Raw genomic sequence first — 25,528 nt, 5'->3', positions numbered from 1 at the left:
AATTAAAGGGTGGATTTTTCTGTTATTTCTACTGCAATAAAAGCTCAAACTAGTTGACGCTTTCCACTGATTTTGTGTGCAGGTCACTGTGTGTAAACTGACAAATACAACCTTCATCAAATCTGGATGAACTTGAGGTATTTGTTTTACAAAGAGAATAAATAGATATGTCTTTTTCAAAGATGTACAAAGGTATTAGAACCGAATCCAAAGAATCAATGAATTTGTAATTGCATTAAATTATGATTGTAAAATTGTATGAAGAAGCCAGTGGAGCTAAAGGCAGATGTTTGCCACCAGAACCATATTTCTATAGTTTTAGTATTTGGAATCCCCTGTTTTATTTTAACTTAACTTTATTGGGTCAATGCATTTTTATTATTTAGAAATACTTTGAGGTTTTAATATGTAATTAAGGGGATGTTTCTAACATAATTGATCTGACAGATGTTTTTCTAGCAAATTTAATTCAGTTCAAAAGTACTTTATTAAATCCAAATGGAAATCAAATGTTACAGTGACTCATGTATTTTTCTCACCAGTTGTTGTAAGTGTTGATAGCTGTAGGTAGGAAGGATATTCTGTATTTTTATGATAATGTTTTTATAATAGGTTTTGATTTTCTGACAACACTTCCGGTTTGTAATAATAGTTTTTGACCAATGTGAGGATTAAAAGTCAAAAGGGAAAAAATATGTTAGATTGGAAAAGGCCTGTAAATGTTTGGAGCCTGAAACTGGTGGGGGGGTCTGTAGGGGGCAGCAGAGCGAGCTGACTCTCCTTTAAAGAAGAGCGGAACCGTTTCCATGGTAGCGCGCCTTACCCAGTGACTGCTTCCTGTTTTGGCTCCTTCTGTGGCGGGAGATTGCAGCATGGCGGTGCAACCGAAGCAAAACCAGAACCTGTCTCTGGACAGCGCGGCCGAAACCGGCTTTCTGAATTTCATTTTTTCCATGAAGGAGAAACCTGACACAACTTTCAGGATATTCGACCGAAACGACTACTACACCGTCCACGGAAAGGACGCCATATTTGCGGCCAAGGAGGTTTTTAAGACTAACGGAGTCATCAAATATCTGGGTTCAGGTAACCACGAATAACTTATCTTCTCAGCACCAAGTGCATTAAAAGGTTTGAGGGAAACACTAATGGATTAGCTAGTTCATTAGATTATATTGCAGTAGAATAGAGCTACAGGGGGCTAATACTTTAGCATCTGGAGCAGGTTGGGTTAGCTCCAAATTGTCCTGCACATGTGCATCTTTTAGAATAACTGACTGTCTCATTATATGGCTTACACACTAAGAAGAATGTATTTCCATCTTAAGACTTTACATCGACTGGCATTAGTGTTGGTTACTGCATGTGTGCCTAACCCTGACACCCACCTACCAGTGTGTGTGCTTAACTTTAAGCCAAAATTATATAAACCAGATTTAAACCGAACCCTTACACTATAATTTTAGGTCTGTCAGTTCTAAAAGATTAAAACTTTTATTCTAATGCAGCAATAAACTAAAGGTTCCTTTAAAAAAGAATTGTTTAGAAATTAAACCAGGAGAAGCTTATACTTGTCATCTTGAGGGATTCTGGATAGAGCATATTGACATATTATTTTTTATTTATATTTAATCTAAAATGCAATATATATGTGTGTGTGTGTGTGTATATATATATATATATATATTTTTTTTTTGTATAATTATTGCTCTTAGTGTGTTGCTCTGTCAGCAAAGTTATCCATTAATCACAATAAATCAGATAAATTATTTCAGCTCTAATAATAAAAGTTTAACTTTATTGATCTCACATTGGAGAAATTTTTTACCTGCATTTAACCCATCCCCTTTAGGAGCAGTGGGTTGCCATTGTGGGGTGCACAGGTAGCAATTGGGGGTTAAGGGTCTTGCTCAGAGACTCAGAGTGGCTGTCTGTGGGAGTGGGTTTAAAACTCACAACCCAGGGTTTCCAAGCTCTATGCCCTAACCACTAGGCCGCCACTTCCCAAAGTGTACACACTCGTACATTGTGAAAATTTATTAACAAATCTGAACATTATGGCAACCAGCCAATAAAACACGATATTACTTTTGAAAATCTAAAAAATTTAAAGTTAAATAAATATTTTTAAAACCTCTTTTTTTTTTTTTTTTTGGCTCCGCATTTGAATAATGTGCCATGTACAGCCTGCCATAGTGTTATGGTGACCAGGTATTTCATATTTCTGTGACTATTTATTGAAACGAATTGAATCTAGGGGTCAGGAAAAGGGGAATTTATTTATTAACCTCATCCTTCTTTTTTGTCGGTCAACAGGGACTCGCAAGCTGGAGAGCGTGATCCTGAGCAAGCTGAACTTTGAGGCCTTTGTGAAGGACCTGTTGTTGGTGAGGCAGTACAGAGTAGAGGTCTACAGGAATCACAGCAAGAGCAGCAAGGAGCATGACTGGAGGATCGAGTACAAGGTACAAAAAATGAATTTAATGTTTATTCCTTATTCATTTTAGCCTTTATGCATTCATTATTTTTGCATTTTTAACCTGTAAAATGTTTTAGAGATATAAATAACAAAAAAGTTATAGTAAAATTATATGAATCTTTTTGGAAACTATAATAATAACAAATGAGTCCCCTTATATAAAGCTTTACTTAGTAATGCTGATTATTTTGCCATGAAGTGATCCATAGTTTTGAGGATATAATATGGAACTATTAAAACAAATACGATCAAATTTTCAATGCAGTCCTAAATTTTCATTGTTAGATTATAAAACTGTTATAAAAGATATAGTCAAATTTAGTTAGACGTGAGTTGGTAGAACAGTGGAGCAGGTGGATACTTTGATGTACAGAACTGGATTCAATGTCCCTAACTCCAGTGTGTCATAAATAAATCACACAAACTGTTTCTAAATATATAAATTGTTTAATATGATTTATTTCTAAATTTTACAAAATTAAATAAATATGGTGCTTTGTTATTAAAAAATGACATGGCACCAAAAAAAAAAAAAAAGAGAGACCGCATGTCCAGCAGTTTATTTTTGTGCCTTTTTCTTCACACAGGCCTCTCCTGGAAACCTGACCCAGTTCGAGGATATTCTGTTCGGTGGTGGAACCGGGGGGGAGGGCTGCGCGGGAGTGGTTGCCGTGCGCTTCGCGACGGGAGCCGATGGCCAGCGAGTGGTCGGCGTCGGCTATGTTGACGCGGCTCAGAGGACCATGGGGGTGTGCGAGTTTCCAGACAATGAGATCTTCTCCAACCTGGAGTCCCTGCTTGTCCAGATCAGTCCCAAAGAGTGTCTCCTGGCTCAGGGTGAATGCAGCAGCGATGTGAACAAGCTGCGGGAGGTAAGTGTTCATTCAAACATCTGCAGCTTGTAAAGGTTTAGCAAGGCAGCTTAATGTTTGTTTTTGGGAATTCATCAAAAATCCCAAAGAATTTGCTTTCTTCTATCATTCGATGTCATTCTGCTCACTTCTTGATAAGAGATCTTACACATAAAAACAATGTTTTGGTTTTTCCATGCTGAACCAGAGAAAATTCTCTACCTATATAAGTAAACCTTGTCTCACCTAATGCTAAGCTCAGTGGTAATGCTTAGTGGTTTTGCTGCAGGTGGTCCAACGTGGCGGTGTGCTGGTCTCCGACAGAAAGAGAGCTGAGTTTAACAGCAAGGATATCGTCCAGGACCTTAACAGGCTGCTGAGATCTAAGAGGGGAGATACTGTGGCGAGCAACACGCTGCCCGAACTGGACAAGCAGGTAACCAAATCAGAAAACTAATATTGATTCACCCATCAGTGAGATGGTCTCTTTGATCACTTGGTATTAACATCGAATGAGCTGTAAATACATTATTCTGTTGATCATTTCATTTAAAGAAATCTGTCTTTGACATTTTGGGGTGTTTTCATGTTACAGATTAAGTATCGATCAATATGTTAAAGTTCTTATAGCTTTTTTTCTCTATCGTGTATGTATATGTATATTATATGGAAAACTGTCCAAAACAGTGTTTAACATGCAACAAAACACTTTAAACACATATTTAAAAACAACATAAACTGGTGGAGATATATGAAAACTTGAGTACAGCAGATTCAGAAATGGAAAATTCACAGGAGCTCTGTGACTTTTTAACCTGTAGTTTTGAAGCCCACCGGCTTTTTTTTCCCCTAACTTTTATGTATACAGGCAGTCTCATTAAGATGCAATTCCTTCTTTAAGAGAGACCCATTTTATCTGTTTAATAGCTTGAATTATATTCAGAAGGTAAAAAACAGATGCAGTTTTTCCTTCACTGAAATGTGCTTGAAAGACCATGATCTTGGTCCTGACATAGAAACAGGTGGATTGGAGGCACCTGGCTGAGAGGTGAGAGCCACTTAGGCTTAGTATGTGAGCCTCTGATGTTTCCTCCAGGACTCCAACCCATGCCCATTTCTTTTTGACTCATTTATGCTGGGAATTAATTTCCACATTCTTTGGTCACAGTACTCGTTTTTCACCTGAGGCTTTTGCTGTTAGCTCCACCAGAATTTTTGAAAACTGTGTAATGGCTCCAGTCAGTGTGTCCTAACCCCCCTCCACTGGTTTTGTAATGGTGGCTTGTGATCACTGCTCTCTCTAAGACTCCGAGGCACTTTTAGCACTATATCATCCAAAGGTCACTAAATTAGTTGCTTTCAATCTAAACTACTGTTAAAAGATAGGAAACAGAACGCAGGACCAGTTCTCTTCCTGTTGATGGTTCTGTATATGAACTCCAGTGTAATAACTGCACTAAAATGTATTTAAATACCGGTAGTCTTGTTTGAACTTGGATCATCTCTGAAAATTTATCTTGATAAATGTTCTGCTCTTAAAAGGGTGACTGCCTCAGTGGTTAGATTAGTTGCTTTGGAATCAGAAGGTTTTTGGATTCCAGCTTGCCCCATCACATGTCCATGTGCTCCTGGCCAAGGCATTTAATCCCAAGTTGCCTACCGATCAGCGTGACGGCGTATGAATGTGAGCACTTACCTTTCAGAAGATGTAGGTAGCAATATTTAAACAAAAGGATACGGATAAAACTTGATATCTGCCTACAGCTGCAATAATTCTTACCTTAAACTTTATTAAATGGAGAAGCTTAACATGCATTTCTGGATATTTTATATTCATTTAAGAGACTCCTTCCTCCACAGTCATCAATGATTTAAAGGATCTGGGATATTTGCCGGAATAAAAAAAAAAAGTGAAACATTAAATTTGATATGTTAATACCTTTCACCCTGTGCCCCAGAGTGTAGAGGAGCTGAGCAGCTCCTTTAGTGAAAGGACTTAAATGCCCTGTTTGCTAAAAGGAGTGCTACCGCAGGTTATTCATCCCTGCTGGCATCAGACTGTATAAATGCTGCATCATAACTGCAATAACTGATGTGCAATAACACATGTGTGTGTGTGGACGCACTGTGTATACCCCTATGCAGATTTTAGTCCTTTTGGAACCTTCTTTTTGACTATTGAGCTGATGTAAAAGTAAATTTCTCCACTGTGAGATTAATAATGATAATAATTGAACTTTATTGATCTCACACTGGAGAAATTTACCTTTGCATTTAACTCATCCCCTTTGGGAGCAGTCGGCTGCCATTGTGGGGGGCGCAGAGTGCAGACCGCAGTGATCGAACCTTCTCAGTGCACAAGCGCACTGCTCACCCCCCAAATAAAGTCAATACATTTTTTTTCTTATGTTTTTCTGCATGAGAAAAATGGTTGTGTTTTTGTTCACAGGTTGCCATGTCTTGCTTGGCTGCGGTGGTGCGATTCCTCGAGCTCCTCTCTGATGAGTCCAACTTTAACTCCTTCAGCCTCACCACGCTGGAGCTGGGTCAGTACATGCGGCTGGACAACGCCGCCGTCAGGGCTCTCAACCTTTTCCAGGTAGGTGATCATAACCAAAGTTGAGGGATTTGATAGAGATGGGAAATCTTTGGGCTTTTTTTGTGTTAAGTTGAACAGCCTAGGAATATTTTTAAGGGTATGATTCACCAGCTCTTTAAGATAAAAACTGGGGTAGAGTACAAGTTAAGAAATGATTTAAAAGTTATGAATCATAAGTTATTTCCAAAAAAAAGTCTTTCAGGAAGAAAATGAATTAGCAATAACCAAGTTTACTTATAGTAAGTTAACGCTTTAGAGAAACAACACAACCTACAGAGGGATGAGAAAAAGTTTTTCATTTATTAAGGCAGTGGGAGGGAATACAGAATTTAAAGCCAGTGTAAAGAAGGATTTTTCTTAATTAATCGACTTAAGCCACAAATGTACTTTAGTTAGGAGGTAAGGCTTGGTAACTGGTCTCAAAATATATTGAGGTTTTTCAAAAAGTTATGTCTGTGGTCTGCAGACCTCAGACTGTTACTAAATTATTTATAAAATATTCACACTGAAATGTTTAGCAGCAATAATGCCTACTATTTATTTATTTTCAATCAAAAAGATACATATTTTCCATGTGTTGAAATGGTTCTCTTCAGGGTTCGCCTGACGACACCAGTGGAGCGCATTCATTGGCTGGTTTGTTGAACAAGTGTCGTACGCCTCAGGGTCAGCGGCTGGTCAACCAGTGGATCAAACAGCCACTTATGGACAAAGCTAAGATAGAGGAAAGGTACAAAAAGCCGCAGCTTTCCAATCTTAACCTCACATCAAACCCTGATGTTGGATTTTTATTTAATGATCGTAAAGATGAGCATCTAATTACTGGATTGAGAAGCTTGTTGGTGAATTACATTAAGTTAAAATGCCCAAATCGATTAATTAATTAGGGATGTAAGATTTTGTTTATGATTAGAAATGACTAATAAAGGATTTAAATCCTTAAAAGTCTTGGAGACAGCAGTTCCTCACTAATAATTGATCCTAGAACTGTTTGTCACCTACCGGGGTAATATTGCTTCTCTTTTTTAGTATACTTTTTATGTTATTAGACTAGACCTCGTGGAGAGTTTTGTGTGCGACTCAGAGCTGAGGCAGACTTGTCAGGAGGATCTTCTGCGACGGTTCCCAGACCTTCACCGCCTGGCCAAAAAGTTTCACCGCCACACAGCCACACTGCAGGACTGCTATCGCGTCTACCAGGCTGTGAGTCACATTCCTGCTCTCGTCTCAGCCTTGGAGAGATACTCAGGTATGCGCTGGTTTTTCGGAAAAGCGGCAGATATAGGACCATCAAACCTGAGCGAGGTTCATTATTTTGTGTTTGCAGGCAGCTACAAGGTGCTTCTCCTCGCCGTGTTCGCCTCGCCTCTCGCAGACCTGCAGACAGATTTTATCAAGTACCAGGAGATGATTGAAACCACTCTGGACATGAATCAGGTCTGGTTCTTTGGAGAGGGAAAAAAAACAGATCTGCTTTCTGTTATATTTAATTATAAAATTTTTTTTTTTTCTCCCCAATACATATAGATTGAGCACCACGAGTTCCTGGTTAAAGCCTCATTTGATCCTGTCCTGAGCGAGCTCAGAGAGAAGATGGACGCACTGGAGAAAAGCATGCAGGCTGTACTAAGCGGAGCAGCCAGAGAATTAGGTGATCACAAAACATATAAATTCTCACATTAAAGCAAAGTGTCAAATTTATAGGGTGTGTGTTTAAAGAGGTCGTCTGAAGGGGGCTCTCTTAGGTTGCCTGTGACAAAAAGCCTTTGCAAATCAATTTCCCCACATGGTCCTCATGTGCCGTCATGTATTAAAGCTCTAAATTGGTCTTCCAACTTCCTCAGTCAGAGATTAGGAAAAAAGCTCTTTGGAGCTGATCTTTTTATTCACACTGCTGTGTAAGTTTGCAAATGTAAAAATTTTTCTCATCATATTATATATTTTAGGGATGCAAGTTAAAAATGGTGCAGAAAGGCTTGTCCAATAGGGATGGTCGTACCATTTGACTCATGGGGGAATTTAAGAGCAAATAAGCAAGAAATGTATTAATTAATCTTTCCTGTGTAGTTTGAACTCCTCTTTTTTTTTCAAAGGAGTATTCTATGAGCCAAACAGCAGGGACATGGTGTGGAAAAACTAAGTACACTACATATTTCATTAGGTTATGAACCATATTTAACACTGAAAACTTGAATCTTCTTTTGTGTGGCCCTTTTCTGGGTTTCCTTGCATTATGGAAAAAAGTTTCCATCCGTTTAGGGCTGGATTATAAATCAATTTTATTGACTAATCAAATTCTACAGTATTGGAAAATCTGGCTTCCATAGTTCAGACTCACACCAGTTCGTCACAACTGATAGACTAGCTGACTGTGTTGTACCACTAGCTTCACACATCGCATGTCATATTTGCATTGTTTAAGGACTGGAACAATTAATTGGATTAATGGTGACTAATCGATTATTGAAATAACTGTCAACTAAGTAATCAATCATTAACTGGAGTATAGAGACTGTAAAACATGATTTAAGCTGACAGAGCAACTAACTTAGAGCAGCAATTAAACCATTGTTGTATAAAACAAAAATATATGAACATTTTGCATTTAGGAAAGAAAAAATAAAAAAATCTTTTCTATCATTCAATATGTTATATTCAGAACTTCTCAGGTGGAAAAGTTTTAGTTTCACCTGGTTTGATTTAGTAAAAAGTCTTCTTTAAGAAACCTTACGCTGTCCGGTTATTAACTCATAAAAATAATTGACAGATTAATCTATTTGCAAGCTAATTGTTGCAGCTCTGCATTGTTTACAGCGGCAGGGTCTGCCGACTTTTTTCCCTAGATGGTGTTTACATTCCAGGTGAGGGTGTCTGTGATGTGCACCCCCAGGAATTCAGTGCTGTTGACCACCTCTACAGCTGAGATTTTGATGAACAGTGGATCGTTTTTAGGCCGGTTCTTCCTGAAGATCCATTTCCATTTTTTCTTTTTCTAGCCATTTCCTGTCATGTTTTGGGGGGGGGTTCCCCATCAGTTTCTTCATCGGTTGATCCATTTTATGAACTGTCTGCCTCATTATAGTGTTTGTTAGTGTTATACTTTGAATTGATGTTGGTACTAGAATTTGACCTAGGAGAGATGTAGGGCCTTCAGAATGATGTCAGGGGTGATTCTTATGTTTCAGGCCTGGAAGCTGGAAAGACCGTGAAGCTGGAGTCTAACGCTGTGCATGGCTTCTACCTGAGAGTCACTTGCAAGGAAGAGAAGAGTCTAAGGAACAACAAGAAGTTCACCACCCTGGATGTTCAGAAAAATGGAGTTCGCTTCACAAACAGGTCCATGTCTGCCCCTACCCCCAACCCCCCACCAGCCATCAGATGAGACGGTAACCCCAGAAATTTCTCCCATCACGTGTCTGCAGCAAGCTAAGCTCTCTGAATGAGGAATACACCAGGAGCAGAGAGGAGTACGAGGAGGCCCAGAACGCCATTGTCAAAGAGATCATCAACATCGCCTCAGGTGGGGATTCTAATCTAATGCTTCACGTGGTGTTAAGGCGACATGGTATTAATTTAACCAGGAGAAAAATCGATGGTGTCTTGGCTACGTGGAAACGATGAATGCTCGTTAATTGCCCGAGGTGCTGTTCAGTAATTGATTTCCTTCACATTTCATCCTAAGGTCACCAAACTCTACAGTGCTTTTTAAGTCCTTACCATTCCTGTGGGCGAGGTTTCTGTCTGCTGGCTTTTTTTCCTTTTTTTTTTTTTTTTTATCATGCGGATCTAGTTTTGGAGGCTGCACATGATTCAAGTCTTTCATCTGTGACCATTTGTTCAGGGTTTCTGTTGCTCATGTGCCAACAGGTTACGTGGATCCTCTTCAAACGTTGAGTGACGTCATCGCACAGCTGGACGCCGTGGTGAGCTTTGCCGTGGCCTCGGTGTCTGCTCCGGTGCCGTACGTGCGGCCCCGACTCCTGGATGACGGCTGCAGGCGCCTGGAGCTGCTGCAGGCCAGACATCCTTGCATGGAGACAGATGCAGATACCGCTTTCATACCCAATGACATCATATTCGTTCAGGGGGAGAAGAGCTTTTATATTATAACAGGTGGGAGAGGCTGAAGGTGATGACAGATTTTTTTTTTATCTCATGCATTTTGCTTTTCAGGTCAACCTTGATTACTGAATTGATTTCTATTAGCGAAATGCCAGAAATATTTAGTTTCTATGACAACAACTAATGTTGTTTTTGTCTTTTAACAGTTTGAGAAGGTCCAGATGATGTGTCATGGCTTTGTAAGCTTCAAGTATGTTATTTCTAAACATGAGTTAAATAAAGCACCACCTATGGATGCGTTTTAAGGAGAAATATCAACTGTGGATCATCCTTGCATTCGTTTTGCCAGATGTCTGAATATATCTTGTTTGTTTGCTGAACATCAGTAGTGATGTTCAGCAATCGTTATTGCTCTCTATCCCGTGTTTTAAGTGGAAAATTTTCTTATTCATTACAGAGGAAAGCAAAAAACCTTTTAGGTTTGACAAACTCAGCTGTTGAGTACGGAGGTGGTTGTAGGAATGTTGTGCTGTTAAAGGGACAATTCATAAAATAGATTTTCATGAGAAATGTTCCAGAGATATTGGGGCAAAGATTGAGGACAGGAATTTTAAATTTAGAAGGAAACTCTTCTTTAAAGTAGAGCGTGACCAAGGGCAGGTACAAACATCTGTTTATATAGCGATATGATTTTTTTCAAAATGGCAACATGACATTTGAACACAATTTCAGTATTTCGATGTAGCCTGCAATCTGTGGTTACAGCCTTTGTCACTGGCTAAGGTCCTGGGCTCTACTGTTACCCCAGGAGTTGACGGCAGGAGAGATGCACTCTCCACAACAGAACTATAGGAGATATGGCACATTTTACTGAAAACACTGAAGGACCAAACCTTCCTGAAGTGGTACAGTTTGTTAGCCGTCCCTTCTTATGGATGGTTTAGCAGTTGCATCTTCAGTCAAGTTTGTTGTCCAGGTGAATACAAAGGTGTTTACACTCATTCACCACCTCAGGTTATTTAATTTGGATCTGACCTGGGATTTATTCAGGAGGAAGGACCTCCACGCGGCTTAAATACATCAGCGCTCCAATTAGAGATTGCTCTGGTGCGAGCCGACAGAACTGACAAAGACTCCTGGATATGTGCTGAAACGTCTTCAAATAATGTAGCAAAAGTCTGGTTGCCTTCCAATTTAAGCCTGTTTGTGATCAGATGATTGTTTCCACACCATGCCATAAAGTTGTTCACCAGCTCTACTCAAATTCTTGACCATCTTTGATACATCCAATTATTGCAGAGTCATCAGAGTATTTCTGCAAAGGACTGGAAGTCTTAGATGACCAGAGTAAAAAGCAATGGTGAGAGTACTGTCCCCTGTGGTGCTGCTGTCTTTTTGATTAGACAGCTAACCCATCAGTCTAACAAGCTGTGGTTTGTTTGTCAGGTAGTCTTTGATCCAAGTGATTGTCGATGCCTCCATCTGAGTTTTCTGATGTTTCTCACAAAGTAAGTCAGACAGCGCTATTAGGATCATGTTCTTTGATTTCTCCAGTGCATTTAAGACGGTTCATCCTGTCTTTTGTAAATGACAGTAAGTTTGTTGAAGCAGGTGTACCATGGCATCTTCAACTCCCAACTCCAATGTGTTAAGCAAACTATAGAAGGTCCTGGTAACAGCTTGTTTGTTTGCTTACTTACTAACGGAAGTGTCTCTATGACCTTCATGATGTGGGATCTAAAGTAATCGACGGCTATTGACTGAGTTTTATTTGATGCTGAAACAAGGCAGGAGGATCCGGCTAAGATTGAAGAGGTTCTGTAGAATCCCACTGGGCTGCCCTGCCCAAGCCTTCAGGATTTTGGGGCTGATGCCATATGGACCTGGAGACTTATTGCGATTCAATCTCTCTAGTTGCCTCTTGACTTGACGTCTAGATACAAGGAACTGAAAGGCGGAAGGAGCAGTACCATTTTTAGATTTTGCTGAGAACAAACGCATAGAAGCTGGAGGGTCCATGGCAGAATGTTTTGATTAAACCTTTAAAATGTGAGATGTAGGCTTTAGGTCAAAGGAGAGCTGGATGAACATGTGACTGTGTGCAGTACAGAGGAATGCTGAGCCTCTTCCTGAACTGAACCTATTAAAGAATGTATTCAGTTCATTGGCTCTGTCCAGATTTCCATCTCTGATCATCCCTCTGCTTGAAGCCTGTGATCTTCTTCATCCCTGACCACACATCTCTGATATTGCTCTGCTGGAGCTCGTTTTCCAGCTTCTTCCTCTATGCCTCCTTGCTTTCTCTTATCTTGACCTTAAGTTGCTTCTGTACACTTCTCAGTGATTCCCCATCTCCCTTCCTGAAGGCTATTTTGGAAGAATTTCACTGTTCTGGTAGAGATAGACAGATGTTTATGTAGTCCGTCACATTGTAGTAGTCAGTCATTGCATTGATGTCTTCTCCATGTGGCTGACGCGGTGCGTCCCAGTCTGCAGCCTCAAAACAACCTTGCAGGGCTTCTTCAGCTTCCTATAAACATCTTCTTATAGCTCTCTTTAATGCAGGCTTCTTCTGAGAAAAACAAGATGGATATCTGAATGCTCAAGTGGAGGTCTAGGATGTAAGAGTCCTGGTCATTTGCATTTAAGAAGTTTAAAGTTGTGTATTCTATGTTACAACAATTGACAAACTGTTAGAATGATGACAGTGAAGCGGGATGAAGAAAACAGGCCGTTTCTCAATATTTGTACTTCTGTTTCTGTTTTTCTATAAAAGTACGTTTTAAGATCATTTGAGGCTAGAACATTATACTTTTAAGTGTCACTATATGTCCCATTTACTGATTTAGTGTGTAATTTAAAAAAAAGTTTCGATGTTGAGAGGACCGTGGCAACCAGCGAACCTCTGAGTCTGACTGCAGCCAGGGCTCACCACAACCCTCTATCAGCATAGCCCTGTGTGAAGTACCGCTGGCGTTTTTTTTGCCTTTGTTTTATTTATCAAAACGTTCATTTTTTCTTTGTATATCTGAATGTTAATCATTATTCCCCCACTAAATGGAAAAAAGTAAGAATTTATTATCTAAAGACTATTATTAACAGGAGGTGAAATGCAGCTCCAGACGAGCCGAGCATGTGGTGATGTCACGAGTACGCTTCTGTTCCAATTGACCCAGATTTATGCTGCCTGCTCCCGTTCTCCCAAAGTCCATACTTTCTTATGTTCTTGTCAAAAACATACTTGGCGAGAACACAAGTCCGTACTCGTGTTCTTATAAACTGAGAAACGGTCCCAGTTATTTCCATAACTTCATTTGGCTGTTGTTTCCTTAGCTTAGCAACAATGAAACTCATGGCATCAGATGCAGTGTTGGTGACAGCAGAAGGAGGAATCTAAACTGTTGCCAAAAAGAACAGGTACATTCTTTGAACAAATTATATGGTGAGAAACCATTTGCTGACAGATCAACATTTGAGAAAAATATTCACAGTAAAATGCTCTCGATAATGCCATTCGTTATACACAAGCAATGCCTTCACCAGCCTTTTTTAAATTTCTGTCTGCCTGTATGGTCAGAAAGCTTGGCAAAGACACACTTGAGTCAGGAAAGTGATTCTGCAGCCAAGGATCCCTGCATCACTTAATCCGGCATTGCCGATGTTCTGGCGGGGTTATAGCTAGGCTTTGTATTCTTGTAACCAGTTTCCTAATAATATCTAATTGCCTGTAATTATTGATGGAATAGGTGGCTGGAATTCCCTGCTCCTCTTTCTTATCCTTCCTCCTGCTCTTCATCCTTGGCACCTTCTTTATAGCTCAGCAGCAACTTTTTATGGTTGCTGTGGTTTGCATCATAACAAATGTCCAAAAAGAATCAGTACCGGCAGAGCTGTCAATGTGCTTCCACCTAAAGTGGAGTAATTATAGAATAGAAGTACTTGTCCACCTGAGCGCCGCAAATTCTCTTTTTCAACAGGCAAGCTTTTATAAAATTTACAATGTTAAGAAAACCTTAGTTAACTCATCACAGTTCTTTAAATTTTTTTTTGTTTTGTTCTTTACTAACAATGCTTGAATGAATGAGCAAAAAGTGAAAGATCGAACATCTTCATGCTTTTTTTTTTTTTTTTTCAAGCACGTGTTATTGTAAGTTTCTTTATATGGTGAATTTAGATGTGCTTTTCTTCTTGGTGTTTTTAGGGCCAAATATGGGTGGAAAGTCTACCTTTATCCGGCAGGTGGGTTTGATCGCACTGATGGCTCAGATCGGCTGCTTTGTGCCATGTGAGAAGGCGGAGCTCAGTGTGATTGACAGCGTCCTGGCCAGAGTGGGAGCAGGAGACAGCCAGGTGAAGGGAGTGTCCACCTTCATGTCTGAGATGTTGGAAACTGCTGCCATCCTGCGGTGAGAATAGTCACCTCTCAGAACCATCAAAATAGAAACGCGACTATCTGTAGTTAACCTCCTCGTCACTGCAGGTCTGCCACGGAAAACTCCCTCATCATTATCGACGAGCTCGGCCGTGGAACCTCTACGTACGACGGCTTTGGGCTGGCCTGGGCCATCAGTGAACACATCGCCTCCAAAATCGGCTGCTTCTGCCTCTTCGCAACGCACTTCCACGAGCTGACGGCCCTGGCAGCGCAGCAGCCGACCGTCCACAATCTGCACGTCACCGCCCTGACGTCCCACAACACGCTAACAATGCTCTACAGAGTCAAACCAGGTCAGGATAGGACAAGTTCATAATCTGCTTTAATTAATAGACAGGTTTGCAGAACAGGGAAGGCAGAACGCCACCTTCTGGCAGGACAAACCTAAACATACAGCCAGAGATACAAGTTTAGTCTTGTTCACAACATTACTCTAGTTTTGTAGCCGTCACATAATATCCGAACAAACCATTCAATTAGGTGGCCATAACATTTAAAAAAAATATATAATTAATTGCCAATATAAAATAAACTTTAGAATTTTCCCTTGTTAGTACTCTAGATGACTTATCATCTTTTAATGGTAGCTTGAATTTTAAATGAAACCATGCGCCTGTTGCTGACAGTGAAGGTGGCGGCTGACATACCTGCTAGAAACGTGTTTATTTTTAAGGAGCGACGTACAGCTGTTGTGCTTTATTTGTAAATTCAGACATATTTCAGAATGATCCCCTTCTCTGTTCTCTGCTGAGTTAAAACCTCATCGGTCGAAACTTGCTGTCGCTAATGCAAATTAGCCACTTTCCTGTGAAGCCATTATCTGCCCAAAACAATACACCCTTTAACTGCATGGCTATGGTGCATTCAGTGTCCCGCAAACATTTTTTATCTTTGAGCCGGTAAAGCTGATAATTGGCAAGTTCCTTTCTCAAGCAATTATCTCAGTACATGAACAGATTAGCAGTTTTCTGCACCTATTGACTGCAGTAAACATCAGCAATAGATTTCATGGTGTTTATCTTGTTCAGTCACAGGGAAAAGAAGGTTCACATGACCATCAATGAACTTGTGAGAAACAAAGTAAATACCATGATTTTGTAGATTTCTGAATCAGTTTATTTCTAGTTTTCAGTCTCCTGAAATGTGTGTGGTGTAGGGTCGCATTTATATCAAGCTTTGACCGTTTTCATTTTGGGAGGTTCTGTTAAAGATTCACTGATTTATTTGGAAATATTAAGACTCTGCTTCAACTGTTAGACTGATAATATTGCATTTAATTCCCTAAAAGGGAACACCGTTTTTTTTTTTTTTCCATTGGGTCCTTGATTTTACATTATTACATCATGTTCTACTCACCCATATTAGTTTTGTGTCATTTGGAGCTGTTCTGAAGATATTCGGTTTGTTATATCCAAGTAACGTCTTCCTATGGGCAACGAGTTGAAGGCACAAACTAAACTGTTCATAATTTATCATTTATGGTACGCCAGCATTCATTACATGTAGGCAAATCACGGTCCCCCAAAAATCCGTGGTTATATTTTTTATATTTATATTTTTTTAAAACAAAGCGGAGTGTGTATGATGTGAGACAGACACATCGCTGATGACACAGAGCGCTGGGATCACTCCTCTTAAACAGTTTATTGACGCATAAATGAACTTAAAATGCAGAAATCTGCCGGCAGAATATGTTCGCTTTTATTATCCTGGTGCCTGCAGTTTAGATTTAGATAAAAAACACCTACCAGCTGTCGCGGTGAACCGCGAGGAGGCGACCCGGCCAGACGCTGCTGTTGAATGGGATTCCTACTGACAGCGCACCGCTGGTATGTGGGGGTCTGAGCGGCTCCGACAGAAATAATATTGGAAGGTGGAATTGTAATCTGGATGAAATGACTGCAATGATTAAGTTTTCAGGTGGACTTTCTCACTTAAAAACATATTAAAACTACTTTATTCCCACTGATCACAGCAAATATAGCTGCAAGGCAAAGAAAGGATAGAGTAGCTCCGCCCAACGCGCGTCAGACACACTTTTGCACCGCGCAGCCAGAGCAGCAAAGCTGCTTCAGCCGCGCGTCAGAACTAACTGGTACAAGCAGCAAAAATGAAGCAGCAGACGCGTGAACGTAGAATTACTTTGAACGGCCGGTTCACACCGATGTCGAGCGGTTGAAGTTCCTTTGTCAGACCTCCCAGAATAACTGTAAGCACAGCGTTCATTTGTCTCACCATGTTTTTCACATCGGTTGTGAGATGGGCACGCATGGAGTCACAGATTAACAGCGATGGTGATGCGTGATAAAATCCACCTGGTCTCCCTACATACACCTCCCTCAGCAACTCTTCTCAATGAGGAGATGAGAAGTTCTGCATAAAGCACATACCTGTTCTATTATACACAATCCACTCCCACACTTCCCCCTTTAACGTTGTCATGGTGGTCTCAACAACGTCCGCAGTAACAACACACATAGGGCGCACCGCACTATAGAGCGCGCTGCACATTTTGAGGGGGAAAAAAAAGACGTTTATATGCGCCTTATAGTCGTGAAAATACGGTAATTAAAAAAAACACCCGCTTAACGGCACTCTCTATGCTCAGTCATTGTCACTGATAGGGGAACAAAGATCTGTAGGATATCGTTCTGTTTACAACCATGCTTCTCTTTTCTGGGTAAATGTGTATCAAAACTAGGGCTGAAACAATCGATTACATAAATAACTGCACGGATTTGGTAATCATATCTTTGACTAGTGGAACACAGATTCTAAAACATGTCATTTGCTGAAAAATAGCTTTTTCCTAGCAGTAATTAAGATAAAACTCTACAAAGAAAAGAAAATGCATTCTTTCAAGGGTGCACTGCTTTGAAAATGTTTTTAATCAGTTTAAAAAAAAAAAAAAGGGAACAACCCTGCAATTTTTCAACCCACACCTGAACTGCTTCCCCAGGTGTTTGTGACCAGAGTTTTGGGATCCACGTTGCTGAGCTGGCTTGCTTCCCTCAGTCAGTGCTGGCGGTGGCAAGGGACAAGGCGGAGGAGCTGGAGGAGTTCCAGGAACCAGTAGGGGATGATCCAAACCAGGCGGAAGAGCCAGAGGCCAAGAGGAGACGAACTGAGAAGCAGGTTAGTCTAAATTTTCCACAATTTTTCTGCTGTTTTATTATATAATAATTATGTAATGGCCTTTATTTCCTTCTGTGTGGCCGCACTTGGTTTAGGGGCAGATCAGAAACCTAATCAGAAAATTACAAGAGAGGTACTGATTACGCGATTTTGTTTTTCCAGGAATACATGCAGATAAGATGGAAATTAAAGTTTTTAGAACTGTATGTGCAGCCATTGTATAGCAGAAAACTAAACACATTTATTGCCTTAAGTGAAACAGCCCCACTGTGAGTCATAGTGGTGGTTGCATCATGCTGTGGGAAAGCTGGTCAGTTGGTGGGGAAGATGCAAAGAGTTTAACATTGGGATGAAAGTTTCCTTTCCAGCTGAGCTCTAACACTTAATCGTACAGTCTGCGCTGCAGTGGATCAGTGGATCCCACTCCCAAGACCTGGTCCTCAAGTACTCCTGCTCTGCAGGTTTTAGATATGTCTGTTCCAGCACGCCTGATTTAGATGATTGTATGACTTCGCCATTAAGTGCTGCATAGGGATGGAACGGTTTATGAAAACCGTCCGAACCGTTCGGTTCGACTGTCTCGGTTCGATTCGTGTGTGTTGCGTTCGGTTCTTGCGCTGCTCCTTTTTCTCATAGGCGAAGCGTTTACACACCAGAGCAGAAGGTGGCGGTACTGCAACCAAAGCCAACCACCAGTAGTAAACAAGAAGAAGAAGCGGAGCAGCGTAGCCGGGTGTAGCAGAAAAAAATCAGTTGTTGTGAAGTTTTGTGTGGGTGTGGCGAGTGGGAAAGAACAGGAGTAGGAAGACGCGCCAGCAGCACTTTATAGGTAACCGAAGACCGTTACCACAAAATCCGTGAACCGAACCGTGGATTTTGTGAACCGTTCCACCCCTAGTGCTGCAGAAGGTTCATAGAGGTGAGGTCTGGAACAAAGAGGAGACGCCTAAAACATGGAGGACAGGTGTTCTTGGGGAACAGGGTTTGGAACCACCAGATTAGATCAAAGGTTGTGTTTAAAAAGATCTAGTCAAAGTCCAGATCTAAATCCAACTGAAGATACTTTAAAAATGTAGACTCTCCTCATGCATTCTGAGCTGAGTCAGTCATGAATTAGAATAATAAAAATATTATTCTCCAGGGGCCTCATCAGATAGACAGAACTGTTTGGACTTGATACAAACCATGTAATGCAGAAATGCTGACGGACTTTTGAACGACTTTTTATTTTTTTTATTTTTATTTTTTTTAACATACATAAATACTTTATTACATAAAATTACTCAGTTCTCAAGTTGAGGGGGAAGGCATCCCCCTTCTTAAAAGAAATCATAAAAATAATCCCCCTTGTTAAATGGCCATCCCCTGTGACTTTTTATCACTGAATGTGTAAATTTCTATTATATATTAGCAGTAATGGCAATAACATTGCCCTTTAAACATTTAGCAGGCTATGCGCTTACGAGTAGCCTGACCAAATTATGGTGGCACAGAGGGCACATGCGCTCTCATTTTCAACCTCAGTTGCGCTACGTGCGGAGCAGGTGAAGCTGTTCAAAATCAGGAAATTGGCATCCATTGAGCAAAGAATTTATTCATCGCACACTGACTGTAGCACATCGACTGAAACATGTCTCCATACAAATTAAATTCTATTAATTCAAATTTATCTGTCCATCAAAACTATAAATTTAAGGCATCCATGTATAAGAATTATGAAAATATTAAGAATATGTTTAAAATGTCCCCTTTTCGTTCATATTTCAATCCGTTTTCTAATCAATGGGTGAGTTTGGGGCAACAGGGGAGTTCATTCTTGGCACAACAGGCCTGTTAACCGATCAATGGTAAATATAGTTTGAAGGACCTGTTATAATAGTTTTAACTCATTCATTGCCAGCATGTAGCCTAGTTTACTTTAAATACGCCAATAGAAGAAATACTGATTTTCTGATAAACAGTATTTTTTTATAAAATAAATACTTTAAATGAATATTTGAAAGGTGAGTGAAATTATTAGATTTTATATCGGCTTATTTTATTTTCAGGCTAATTCTAATGTATTTGATTTTGTAAGCATTTTTTTTTTCAGATTTTGAAAATGATCTCAGCTGTTTCAGTTTAATTGATTGAATTTGAATAAAAAAATACTTGAGATACTCAGATATTAGTGCAATGTTTTGTGAGGTTTGTTCCAAATATTAATAGATTCATAATTCAAATTCAAAGATTTTCCAAAGTAAAATCAAAGAAGTGGCGTACCATGACTATGAAGCTGATCTCAGTGGGAATTAGTCCTCTGCATTTGTCCCTAACTGTGATAGTGGTGATAGCCATGCCTTCTGGGTATCTGTAAACGTGTAAAATTTCACGTGAAACCGCGGCCAGTTCAACGGAAAGTGGGATATGAGGTTGAAGTTTGTGGTGACATGTCTATGCATGGTTTCATCATTTGAAATTCTTTTGCGGCTGCAAATTTCAGAATTTTACCCTTACCGTATTAAAGCTGCTGAGTCTTTTGTAACTGATGTGTAAATCTGAACGGAAATCAACCCAAAAGCCTCTAAAACAAAAACGGCAAGTATTGTCTGAAAATGGCTAAACTAATATAAGCTACACTTTCACATTTTGATTTCAAAAACCCTCTATAAAGGCCATTTATAACTTCCCTTCCATCTCACAACGGTAGACTCAGCAAATGTTGCTTCAGTTTAATTTAGTCCTGCTCACATTTGCACATGCATTATTCTTTGGCCTCTTCCAGGGTCCTTCCTTACATTTTATACCTAATAATCTGCCCTACATCTTCCTCAGGTGGGAGAAAATCTGATCCAGGACTTTCTGCTGAAGGTTAAGGCACTCCCTGTTGCTACCATGTCTGAGGAGGAGGTGAAAGCGGAAATCAAGAGATTAAAGGATGATTTGGTGTCCAAAAACAACACGCACATAACTGAGATACTCGCTCGCTGCGCTCCTGTGAAAACTGCCTGATTGTTCTTTTGTTTCTGTTCCTGCCACACTTTGAGCTTATGTATACTGTATGAAACGACACTAGAACCTCTATATAGTTTTCAATAAAAAAATTCTTCCATTTGCCCTTGTGTATTTTTGATGCAAAAAGATGTTCACAGAGATTAGTTTCCATCGCTTTGAAATTGAAGCTGATCTTCCTAGAGTTAAAATGCTGCATAGGTCTGAACTTCATTTTCACATTCTTCATATGACCTAGATTTCCAAGAACCCAACCTCATATAGAGCAGATAAGGAATAAGCATGTCTAAAGGCTTGCCACTGTTCATGTGTCCCTCCCTGCCATCAATGTTTCTTCTGTTGATCACATTGAATAAAACTACAGCACATGTTTTAAGTGTGCATAATCGAGATTACCCCCTGAAGAGCGCCGATTTCATGCATGGGAGGGGCTGGCTTAGTTACTTAATAATTCTGACATGAGTGAAAGTTATGTTTGATTTGACCCAATTTTTGTATAACTTATTTAACTTTAGAGCATGATATCCATGTTTTTTTTTTTATATATATATATATAAATGAATCTTCATTAGATTATCATGATTTGGCTTTTTGTGGGATCTTATTCATTATTAAAGCAAATCTTTGGCAAGCCAGTTCATCATTAAATCTTTTAGTTCTTTTTATTAGAAAACAAGTGTACCTTGGAAAAAGGGAAAACAGAGACATCGTCATCAGTGATAGGAACCTAAAAGGGACAGTTTTCCATGTGCTGCATTGTAGCTTACTGGCTGCACTGACCCTGCAAACAAGACACGTAAAGAAAAACATGAAGTTAATGGTTTGCCAGCAGGAAAACGTCTAAAATATGCAGAAGAATGCCTCCAACCCTGAGTACCAGGTTTGCATTACACATTGTTACTTGTGCAATATTCTCTCACTGTGCAATAACACATGCCAACTTCTCTGCAGTCTATTCTTAGCTCTTTACTGTGTCAATATTTTTATATCTAAAGGAAACATATTCCAGAACATTACAACTTTCTTATGCTTTCTTGTACTATATAGACTATATTGTCTGTTGTATTTTTATCTTTAAGGGCATCTTGCTTTAACTCTTTGTAGTGTATATAAGCTACTGGAAACAGAATTTCCCTGAAGGCGTAATCCCAAGGGATAAATAAAGTTGAGTCTAAGTCAACTACAGACAACTTTAATTCCCAAACCTTACCATAATTGTGGATTTCTCAAACTTGCTGCATTAATTTGGAGATGCAAGAAAGCTGAATTTGTTGAAAGATTTAATAGAAGCTCAAAAGATTATCTTATTATTCTGACTATAGCCAATAATCTTTTTTTTTTTTCTCATCCCAATTGAGCTGTGTCAATGTCAGAATGGGATTTAAACTGCAATACAGAAGTGGATGGGTTTTGCTCCCATCCACTTCTGTGTTGGGATCCTGCAGTTACTAGAAAAGGCCCTCTGTCACATATTTGCACACTTAACAGGAAGTCATGGATTATTAAATTCCTAGAAACCTAGATTAACACTGAAGTAGAAATTACAAGAAGCTTTAGATTGAACTGTTTCCCAAGGGATACTAGGGGAACCAACACCTATGCTGATGTTGGTTAATTATAAAACTTCTTTTTTTTTTTCCCCTGCTGTATACATGCACTTAAACTGGGAGTCTGGTGTTTCTATGTTTATTAGTGTGAGATTATGCAACTCCAATAAAAGAATGATTTAGTACACAACACTTCACAAAGCTTTTTCAAAGAGTTTTCAATGAATCGGACTATAGTGCCCTTGGAGGCCAAGTTTTAAAACAACAATGAGTTACAGGCAGTCATGCGCTAACGACACCTTAGTTACCTTAAGAGTTTGCATAACATATACAGATGTCACAGACAGTTAATGTTAGAAAGGATTGGTATGTAAAAACCATCTAGTTTCTAGACGTTTTAAATTATGTGTCAGCGTCTTTTATAACCCTTAAAGCCCTATTCAACAAGATTTTAGTACAGATGTTTTCTTTATGGTATCCCTGCATGAATTTGTTTAGATTTTCAACTAAGGAAATTAAATTAGTGTTTAACGCAGGTAATTTAATATAATTTACAATAAGATGCAGCAGGAATATGTCTTGGTGGAAATCAAAAATAGTCCAAAAGCAAACAGAATATTTGCTCATGCTTGTATCTGTAGCTTTCTACTGATGTGAGCTTTTAGTCTGAAAGACTGTCATCGGAGCATATAAGGTACAATGAACAGGCAGGTTAAAACAAGTTAGTCCAACCCTGAATACTGACATTATGCAGTAACCCTGCGAACAAGCATTTAGTTACAGCAAAGTGTTTGGCACTTAAAACGGATTTGAAGATATAACAAAGCGAACCTGTTGGGATTTACACTTTAAATGCTCTTTAAAGGTATAGCTGACAATCTTTTATTTCCAGGTGGATCATCAAAATAAGTGGTCCTCCTAATTGTCAATCATTCTGGTGATATGTTTATGTAAGGCTTTCCTACGTGCTCTTCCCAAGCTAGCTATATTTTTTCTGTGTATGAGCACTTTTAGGCATATATCTGTAGTGAGCTACGGCTTCAGCCAGTAATAGAAGCTCACCTTTCTCATGGGGGTTCTTTGAAAGTGGCAGAGGGTCGTCAGAAAAAAAGTGTCTACGAAGTGTATGAGAAGAAAAGAAAGGCCTCAGAAGAGAGAAACAAGACCAGAGTGTTTTTGGAGATACTTTCACACAATGGCATACACTGAAATTTAAACCAGGGAACCACAAGATCCAATATGTTTTTTGGTTTTTTATGGTACATTTAGGTTTCCCAACCATGAAATTATTATCAAGGATACAAATCCCAGTAATGTGCTTTCCTGGACCAGGGCTCTGTGTCAAAACAAGCATTTTCAGCTGATCGATTCAAAGAGGCTCATTATTATTCAGGCTCTTCTTTGGTAACAGCCGTGTCTGCGTGGTTGCCAATTGCCTGCCTGGTCCCGTTCATCCATTCCTGTCACGCCTTCTGGCGTCAACCATGTGTTCTGCATTGTTTCTACTACTGGTCTCATTTCTAAAATTACAACACGAGTTTTACTCTGTGTAATTGGGTTTATACCCCAAAGACCTGTGACTCCATGTGCATAATAAAGCTGTTTCAGTTTTATCTGTGAGGCACATTTTGAAAGGAAACCAGCAGAGTTTTGACTTCGTTCTGAAAAGGTCTTTTCTTCATTTTCCTTCAAAGGTCATTAAAAAAAACAAAAAAAATGTTTTTGTGAAATTTTAATTTGTTTAATTCAGTTAGGTGAAAATTTGATAGAATAGCTGCACACAGAATTCTGATTTCAAGTCATATTTTTGTTGATTATGATACTTTTCTGGATACATCTAATTAAGACGATATTTAAAATGTGAATGTTGTATTGGAGCAGTTTAAAACATTTACAGAAAAATGAATGAGAACTGTGAAGTGCCTGATTCAATGTTTTAGTTTAAAAAAATGACAACCTGACAAATAAGCCTCGCTAATACAATTATTGGCACCTGCCATAGCAATGCAAGCACCATGCATTGTATGGTGCTTACAGCTCCACAGGAATACATTTATTTGCTAAATAATAATAAATAAAAAAAAAACTGCAAAATAGATTTAGTATTGCATCACAGTATGCTTCAAAAAACTTCACATATTGTTTCTGAAATGAAGTTTAGAGGCAAAGAAAAATTGGAAGACTCCCCCAAGCATCACCTGCATTCAGTTGTATGCATGTAATCTGAGTAGTTGATGTATGTAATCGAGTAACCTGTTTATGTAATCAGGTAATCTGAGTATTTATGTAATATGAGTAAAGGGTCAGGGTTTGTTCTCTATAGCTGTCTTCTGTCTGGTTAGTATTAGTTACTCTCTGTTGCCCCCTTGTGCCTGTTCCTTCCCTTGGCTCCCTTCTAGTTAGTCCTATTCACACCTGCTCCATATCAGCTCATTAGCCATCCTTCGTTCTGTTCCCTTCATATACACCACATCTGGAGTTAATGCTTGCTGGTTTCTTGTTGTTTTTTTGTTGCTTCCTCGTCTCTTGCTCCCCATGTGTATTTTCCCTGACGTTATTGTTTTTTGTTTCAGTTTCAGTATTTTTGCAGGGTTTTTTTTGCCTCAGTTGCCTGTTTGTTGTTAATTAAATCAGCAAAACTCATCTCTGCCTACTCTTCGCTGCATTTGGGTCCTCAAAGCCTCCACCCTACCTTACATAAACCTATGTATGTAATCTGAGTAAATTTATGAAACCTGGAGCAATAGCGTAAATATGGTGAGCAGAGACAGCAGTTGCTTATGAGTCAGTGATGGGGCCCCTCTCACTGACACCTGGTAGGCCCCCTACGCAATTGTTGACTAGCACGTCTCTTTAGAGATGTAATGGTGTGAAAAATTCCTCTTAAAGCCACCTGAGGTTAATAACTGGGTATACAGTGGGGCAAAAAAGTATTTAGTCAGCCACCAATAGTGCAAGTTCTCCCACTCAAAAAGATGAGAGAGGCCGGTAATTTTCATCATAGATATACCTCAACTATGAGAGACAAAATGAGAATAAAAAAATCCAGAAAATCACATTGTCTGATTTTTAAAGAATTTATTTGCAAAATATGGTGGAAAATAAGTATTTGGTCAGTTACAAACAAGCAAGATTTCTGGCTCTCACAGACCTGTAACTTCTTCTGTAAGAGGCTCCTCTGTCCTCCACTCGTTACCTTCATCAATGGCACCTGTTTGAACCCGTTATCAGTATAAAAGACACCTGTCCACAACCTCAAACAGTCACACTCTAAACTCCACCATGGCCAAAACTAGAGAGCTGTCAAAGGACACCCGAAACAAAATTATAGACCTGCACCAGGCTGGGAAGTCTGAATCTGCAATAGGTAAACAGCTTGGTGTGAAGAAATCAACTGTGGGATCAATTATTAGAAAATGGAAAACATGC

At 39.5% G+C, this 25,528-nt stretch overlaps 1 protein-coding gene across 1 annotated transcript; it reads left to right on the top strand.

The window, feature by feature from the left end:
* The first annotated feature begins 836 nt into the window (after positions 1–836).
* msh2 (mutS homolog 2) lies at positions 837–20,571 on the top strand. Its single transcript, XM_015375882.1, has 16 exons — positions 837–1,086; positions 2,317–2,465; positions 3,067–3,351; positions 3,620–3,766; positions 5,780–5,929; positions 6,526–6,659; positions 6,979–7,178; positions 7,257–7,366; positions 7,457–7,580; positions 9,115–9,265; positions 9,352–9,449; positions 9,797–10,042; positions 14,193–14,397; positions 14,472–14,719; positions 17,386–17,561; positions 20,376–20,571. Exons 1-16 carry the CDS (start codon positions 873–875, stop codon positions 20,550–20,552), a joined length of 2,814 nt encoding a protein of 937 aa, XP_015231368.1. The 5' UTR covers positions 837–872; the 3' UTR covers positions 20,553–20,571.
* The last annotated feature ends 4,957 nt before the right edge of the window (positions 20,572–25,528 follow it).

Source organism: Cyprinodon variegatus, unplaced genomic scaffold (assembly GCF_000732505.1).
Source record: "Cyprinodon variegatus isolate N-32 unplaced genomic scaffold, C_variegatus-1.0 Scaffold127, whole genome shotgun sequence".
Lineage (NCBI taxonomy): Eukaryota > Metazoa > Chordata > Actinopteri > Cyprinodontiformes > Cyprinodontidae > Cyprinodon > Cyprinodon variegatus.
Note: the sequence above shows the minus strand (reverse complement) of the source record. Positions and strands in the feature narration are given on the sequence as shown.

Excerpts from the sequence above, each read along its gene's own strand:
- msh2 (XM_015375882.1), top strand. The coding sequence starts at position 873 with ATGGCGGTGCAACCGAAGCAAAACCAGAACCTGTCTCTGGACAGCGCG. Across the intron at positions 14,398-14,471 it reads GAAACTGCTGCCATCCTGCG|GTCTGCCACGGAAAACTCCC; the intron begins GTGAGAATAGTC and ends TCGTCACTGCAG. Across the intron at positions 14,720-17,385 it reads GCTCTACAGAGTCAAACCAG|GTGTTTGTGACCAGAGTTTT; the intron begins GTCAGGATAGGA and ends CTGCTTCCCCAG.